The 7,279-nt window shown below is 54.1% G+C and overlaps 1 protein-coding gene across 3 annotated transcripts in view; it reads left to right on the forward strand.

The window, feature by feature from the left end:
• The first annotated feature begins 219 nt into the window (after positions 1 to 219).
• The window catches only part of Atp13a2 (ATPase cation transporting 13A2), a 19,455-nt gene continuing 12,395 nt past the window's right edge, over positions 220 to 7,279 (forward strand). For 2 of the 3 annotated variants that reach the window (XM_031379298.1, XM_031379297.1), the window contains exons 1-4: positions 220 to 427; positions 5,567 to 5,661; positions 5,771 to 5,953; positions 7,193 to 7,251. In XM_031379298.1, the coding sequence (XP_031235158.1) occupies positions 418 to 427; positions 5,567 to 5,661; positions 5,771 to 5,953; positions 7,193 to 7,251 (347 nt within the window). In that variant the 5' untranslated portion in view covers positions 220 to 417. The remainder of the gene's footprint in view (positions 428 to 5,566; positions 5,662 to 5,770; positions 5,954 to 7,192; positions 7,252 to 7,279) is intronic. The other variant, XM_031379296.1, reaches the window with a different exon arrangement.

Raw genomic sequence — 7,279 nt, forward strand, 5'->3', positions numbered from 1 at the left:
TCTACCTGTCTCGAGCCTGTCCTTTTCTGTCTACCTGTTTTGTCTGGGGGCTGTCCCGTCCACACTCCCCTGCTTCCAGAATCTCTTTCCCTTTCTCCCCATCCCCCGACTCTCGCCTCCACCTACGCTGCCCCAGCATCAAGATCTTAGCGAGCTCCGGACTGAGGCCAGACTGGGAACTACAAGTCCCGGCAGCCCACAAGGCAGCGGCGGACGTAGGCGGCGCGGAGGGGCAGGGCTTGACGGCCGCAGACTGATTGCGGTACCGTTCCAGTCGCGGTCGCGTCGCGCAGGTGCCGCCCAGCCCGGCCCCTCAGCAGATCGCCGCAGCCGGCGCCCCCGACCGTGTTCCGGGGCCTCGCACGCGGAGCCCAGGCCGCGGGCCACAGCGGCCGGCGATGAGCGCGAGGAGCCGAAATGAGCGCAGGTGAGCGGCGGCCGGGCCCTCCCTTCAGGTCCCGTCCCCTGGCACCCAGAGACAGATTTAGGATGCCGCTGCCCACACCCTGGGCCAAAGGATCCCTAGGGCCGGGGGGTTTCTGCTCTCCTCAGCCCCTCTGAATGCATTCGTCCCTGAGTGACAGGTCCGGGTGACGGACGCGGTGCACCGCCGTGGGGCCTCTGAGCAGCACCCATATGTGCTACAGGAACAGGGTTAGGGAAGCCAGCTCTCTGCCGGTCCTGGATGGGAGACCTGAGGCACAGATGCACTCCTGACCCTCCCCCCGACTCCAAGAAAGCTTGTCAGTGGCCAAATCCAAAGACCTGCATGACCCCCAGGCCAGAATGAGTGTCTTAGGCTGAAACCAGAATTCCAGCAGATGCAGATGGCCTGCTAACCTCTGGGTGCTAGCATGCCCAGTCCTCAGTCGCTGTCTGGCCCAGTCCACAGCTTCCATCGTACAGTGCCTTAGGTGAGGAAGGGAAACGCATAGGGGGCGACACTTCAGCTTGTAATAAGAACATCGTCCGCCCCTTATGCACCAGACCCCTGGGTCTGCACTTGAGCAAAGTCTCTAGCATCTAGCATCTACATAAAGACCTTCCAGGCGCACACCCTCCCAGCTTGATGGAAGCCAGGAGCTCCTGGGCATGGGAGAGCCACCAGAAGTAGATGCTGGTGTCCTGGGCCACTGATAGATTAGCAGCAGGAAGCTAGGTCTTCCGCAGGAAATCAGAGGTTCCCGAATGGCTTTGACTCCCGTCCCTCTGCTCTCTCTACCCTGCTGGTGCTGCTGCCCCGGGGCTGCAACTGGACTCTGCCTCTGCCATGCATGTCTGTCTCTTCTTGGGCTTTGTGTTTGGGTTTCTGGCTGGGTGCTGAGAAGAGCATCAAACCTGGTCTTTTTGCTCTACTGGAGCTATATTGCAGTCTTTGCATTATTTTATTTAAAGATTTGTTTTTAAAATTTTAAAACTCACCTAAGGTGAATGCTGAGAAGCAAACTCAGACCCTCTAGGAGAGCTGTCTGTACTCCTAACTGCTGAGCTCTCTCTCCAGCCCCTATTATTTTTATTGTTTGAGACTGGGGTCTCATGTAGCCCAGGCTGGCCTCAAATCCTTTATGTAGTCTCGGATGACCTTGAACTAATTCTGTTTCCATCTCTTCAGTGCTGGTATTAAAGTCATGGGCCACTAAACCTTGCTCTCCTTTTAAATATTTGACCATCTTTATTACTATTTAGTGTGGACACTTTTGCTCTAGCCTGTGTGTGTGTCAGTCAGAGGACTTTTCCACCATGATTCCAGGCGTGGAACTCAGGTCATGAGGCTTGTGTAGCCAGGGCCTTTGCCTGCTGAACCATGCGGCCATCACCCCTCCCCCACTTTAAATGAGAATCCTACTCAGTGCTTTTCCCCGAGGCTGTGAGGGTGAATTAAAGGCCCTGTTCACCACAGCCATGCCTGCCAGCTTCCCCATTTGAAGTCATACGATTCAGGACCTGACTCTTCACACACAGCCCAGTTCCTCGGTTTCTCGATTTCCCGGTCTCCGAAGAGAACATTTCATCAGTTCCTCCCTCAGAGAGCTGAGGTGAACTACAATGTTGCCACTGCTGCGGGAGAGGCCCTCAGGCTGCCTCGGCTGGGACTTTGGAAAGCTCCGGAGCTTAGAGTTCTCATCCCCCAAAGCCCACAGCCTGAGCGAGCCAGCTTGAGGTTGCCCTACCAGTGAGTCCCTGGAATCCCTTCCCTTGGCGGGTGCTCTGTGGCTAAGCCTCTCCAAGTGCTTTGAAGATGGCCTGTGTCCCTGTCAGACAGTGCATCCTGGGTGTGGCCCTTATGGACATGCCAGAGGGTTCCCCGAGATGTGACTTCTTCCTTTGGCAAGCTCCTTTTGCCCTCTTTCCTGAGGCTGGCTGTGAACATCCTTGTGAAATAATGGGGTTCGCGATGGACACTGGAAAGGAGCTTTCCAGGTTAGACCCCCCGGAGCTGATAGTAAGAAAGAGGTTAGAGATGCGGGTGGGTGGGCAGGGAAGCACAAGGGAAGCTGTCCCATGCTTTTCTCCTTCCGTTCAGCAGTGCTTGGGTGTGAGTTCAGTGCCAGCTGTGAGGAGGTCAGGAACCAATGAGCGAGGGTGAGAGCGGGGACAGGAGGACTTTGGAGAAGACAGGCCCATTTCCAGTCTCCAGCCCCTAGCAGAGTGGCCGCAGGAGACCCAGCCCTTCCGTTTGTAAGAGGCCACCTCTCTATTGTTGGCAGGTGGAATCAGGTCTGGTGACTCTCTCAGGGTTGGCCCTGTGACTTCTTTATCAGCCTGAGCCCTATCTAGCTGGTGTCCCAAGGGCCACAAGCTACAGGAAGGAGCTGCTGTTCAGGCCTGGAGGCCAGCACCCCTGCAGGTTTCTGTCTGGGTGATGAGAAAGGAGAGGAGCTGCCACGCCCTGGTGGGAAGCCACGCAGCTGGCACCAGCCCCAGACACCCTCTTTGGCTCTGGCTGACTCTCACTTCTCTTTTCCTCCATGTCTATGCTGGCTCACTGCACACATTATCATCTTAGAGATTGGAAATGGGAGTCCAGAGAGGCTGGGGCACCTGCCTTATGAATCACAGCTTGGCAGAGAGCATAGTTGATGACGGGGACTTTAAATGTGGCTCTTGGACAGGGTGCCTCCCCACATCTGTTTCCCAGCCATAAAATAGAGACAGAAGTGGTACCTGCTTGGTAGGATTGTGTAGAGGAAAAAGCAGGTGATCGTACAGCCTGGGTCAGCCCTTTGAAACCCCAAGGCGCTGTTTCCTGGCCACTTGGAAGGTGGGTGAGCCCCCACTCTGACATTGTAGGCAGACAAAGGGCTCTAGCAGGAAAAGCTACTGGTGGTGGACCTGAGAACTTCTTCCTGAGCCTCCTGTCCTGAGTTCAGATCACCTCTGTGACCTTTCCCTACCCCTTGGGGCAAGGGAAAGACATGATGTTCTTCCTGACTGGCACCGCCCTGTGCCAGGGTCTGCGGTTCTGTGGAAGGTGGGAGAGGGTCCGCTGGTGGGCTTGGGCTCAGGCATTTTCTGGGTCCCCAACTTAAAGAGGCCTCAGGTGGCGCGACACACACTAGTGCACATCTGTTCTCGGCTGCTCCATGTAGGGCCTGGATGCTGGCTTCCTGGCGCTGCGGGCCTTAGTGCCGGAACCCAGTTCAGTTCCCTGTGAGCGGGCATCCATCCTAGGATTAAGAAAGCTCTGGCACTTGGGAAGTATGCTTCCTCCAGTTCTGGTTACCACACCCAGATTTGTCTCTGTTTATTGTTTGGTTTTTCTTTTTTTTTTTTTTAAAGATTTATCCATTTATTATATGTAAGTACACTGTAGCTGTCTTCAGACACTCCAGAAGAGGTCGTCAGATCTCGCTATGGGTGGTTGTGAGCCACCATGTGGTTGCCGGGACCCGAACTCAGGACTTCCAGAAGAACAGTCGGCGCTCCCACCCGCTAAGCCATCTTGCCAGCCCCCTATTGTTTGGTTTTTCAAGACAGGGTTTCTCTGTATAGCCCTGGCTGTCCTGGAACCAGATCTGTAGACCAGGCTGGCCTTGAACTCATAGAGATCAAGTGCCTCTGTCTCCTCAGTGCTGAGACTAAAGGTGTACACCATTACCTCCCAGCCTAGATTTGTCTTAGTATAAGACCGATAGATCCATTGTTTAATTATAAACATAATAAGCAAAGGCAATCTGAGAGCAGCCAGCCTGGGCCTGCCTCCCCAAGCTCCATCTCCTTGCTGTGTGATCCTGGAGGCATTATTTAACCTCCTCCTTTTCTTTAAAATGGAGAGGGGAGACTGGGAAGACGGCTTGTGGGTAAAGTGCAAGGGTGAGGTCCTGAGTCAAGACCTCCTGCACCAACACAAAAACAGCTGGTGCTGTAGCACACACCTGAAATTCCATCGCCGTGGACAGGCAGATCCTGGGGACACTCTCTAGCCAGCCTAGACTAACTGGTGAGCCCTCGGTTCAGGGAGAGACCTTGTCTCAAATGAAGTAAGGAGGAGGAGGATAGAGAAAGATTTCCAACATCAACGTCCAGTGCGTTCGTGCATGCGTGTGCACAGTGCGTGTGGACACTTGAGCCCGTATGTGAACACAAAACAATGAAAACTAAAATGGAGGGATACCTGGCAGATTTATTATGACAGCCATGTAAAAAGGCCTGGGAACAGAAGCCCCCACATGATTATCTATCAAGCCTCAAGCACGGAAGGCTGGCCACCTGCCTCTGACCCACAAGCCCCGCCCAGCTGGCCAGGAATCTTTAATGGTCTGGAAGGAGCTGCAGGAGGTTCATCCTCTGAGAGACTAAGGGATGCTGTGACTCTAGCAGCTTTAAGAGGAAAAGTTGGGCTTACTGGGTAGCAACTTCTAGAAAGACCCTTGCCCTTTTAGGGACCACAGCCCTGCAGATGGAGAGGTGGGAGGAAGGGAGGCCCCACCGAAGCTGCCTGGTACTGGTCCCTACTACTGACAGGATCAGTGTGGACTTGACTCTATAGGGCGCTGGGCACCAGGTCTGAGAACAGTCCAGGCCCCTGCCTGGGTGGCAGTGTCAAAGGGAACGTGAGTGAAATGCAGTGCCCCATGTATGCAGAAGCAAGACACAGGTGTGCAGGGCATCTCTCCAGCTCTGTCGAGAGATCACACAGTGTGAGAACTACAGGCCATTTAGTTCACAGGCTCAGAAGGCCTGAAGACAGAGTGACCAGGCTTGGCAAGCTTCGGAAGGAAGAGGAGGCCTGGGGTTTTTTTAATTTTTTTTTTTTTTTAGATTTACTTATTTATTTCAAATATGGGAGTAAACTGTCACTGTCTTCAGACACCCCAGAAGAGGGCGTCAGATCCCATTCCAGATGGTTGTGAGCCATCATGTGGTTGCTGGGAATTGAACTCAGGACCTCTGGAAGAGCAGTCAGTGCTTTTAACCACTGAGCCATCTCTCCGGCCCCGAGGCCTGGGGTTGTGGCCTGGTGCTGGAGTGGCTTGTCTAGCACCGTAAGGGCCTGGACTCTATCCCCAGCACCAAAAAAGAAAAGTGCCTTCCTTTCTCTGACATTTCTCCTTTCTGTCCACAGACAGCAGCCCGCTCATGGGCAGCACGCCCCCCAGCTATGGGACCCTGATGACAGGGACGTCAATCGATCCCCTCAGCTCCTCAGTTTCATCCGTGGTAGGTGGTGGCGGGCGGAGTGGCACTCGGCCTGCCCCAGCACCCTCCTGACATCTGTTCAGTCCCTGCCTGCCTCCAGCTTCATCAGCCCTGTCTCCTGTATCCCCAGAGGCTCAGCGGCTACTGTGGCAGTCCATGGAGGGCCATCGGCTATCACGCCGCGGTCTGGATGCTGGCCGGGATCCCTTGGCTGCTATTCCGCTGGAAGCCCTTGTGGGGCGTGCGCCTGCGCCTGAGGCCATGCAGCCTGGCCCACGCCGAAACACTCGTTATAGAAATAAAAGACAAAGAGGTGAGTGAAGCCACCCGGGGCTGAGAAGGAGTAATGGGATACTGGGGTGCTCTGTGCAACCACCACTGGGTCTTGGCGTCGGGTGGGCAGGAGGCAAGCCTTCATCTCCCTGTTTGTACCTCAGCACCCGAGGCTGAGCAGTGGGCAGAAGCAGCCGGGTGTGGCCTCCCTTTTAGACTTCTTTAGAAAATACTTTATTAGTTTTCACAATCAAGGCCACATCAATAAGATGTAAATGGGAGCTTTAGTCAGGGCTTCTGTTGCTGTGGTAAACACCATGACCAAAAGCAAGTTGAGGAGGAGAAGGTTGATTATCTCAGTTCTAAGTCCATACCACCGTCTGTCCTCAAAGAGATTCCGGCAAGAACTCAAGTCAGGAACCTGGAGGCAGGAACTGAAGCGGAAGCCATGAGGGAACCTGCTTACCGGCTTGCTCCCTATGGTGTGCCTAGCTCAGTCTGCTCTCTTATAACAACCAGGACCACAGGCCCAGGGTGGCACTGCTTGCAGCTGGCTGGGCCCTCCCACACAATCATTAGTCAAGAAAAGGCTCCACAGGCTTGCCTACAAGCCAGTCTAATGGGGACATTTTTCCCAACTGAGATTCCGGTTTATTTATTTATTTATTTATTTTTATTTATATGAGTACCCTGTAGCTGTCTTCAGACACACCAGAAGAGCGCATTGGATCCCATTACAGATGGCTGTGAGCCACCATGTGGTTGCTGGGAGTTGAACTCAGGACCTCTGGAAGAGCAGTCAGTGCTCTTAACCGCTAAGCCATCTCTCCAGCTGAATTCCCACTTCCCAAATGACTCTAGCTTTTGACAAAAAACCCAGAATAATCGATAAGGGTCCTTTCTGTGTAAGTGTTAGGACCTGAATCTCCAGCCCCCATGTAAGAAGCTGGGTGGTTGCCCTAGTGCCTATAATCCTTAGCGCTGGGGACGGGGAGCAAGGACATCAGGCTCTCTGAGGCTTGCTGACCTCCAGGGTCAAGGAGTGGCCCTCTTTTAAGGAAGTAAGGCAGAGATCAATAGAGCAAGACACCTGAAGTCTGTGTGTGCACGCAGGCACACTGCCCCACCATGTCATGTGCAGAAAGACTGTTGGGTATAATGTGCTGTCTAAATGGATGGCACTGGATCTTTGGCTTTCCCCAAGGCCATCTGGCTAGGGGACCAGCCTGGAAGGATGGAGGCTCTTTTGAAAGGCTGAAGCCACACCTCTGTGTTCCAGGGTAGCTCCAGACAGCTGTTTACGGTCCAGGTCCAGACTGAGGCTGTTGAAGAGGGCAGGTGAGACACTGGGTGTCCCTTCCCAGGA

This window comes from Mastomys coucha, unplaced genomic scaffold (genome assembly GCF_008632895.1).
Source record: "Mastomys coucha isolate ucsf_1 unplaced genomic scaffold, UCSF_Mcou_1 pScaffold18, whole genome shotgun sequence".
Classification (NCBI taxonomy): domain Eukaryota; kingdom Metazoa; phylum Chordata; class Mammalia; order Rodentia; family Muridae; genus Mastomys; species Mastomys coucha.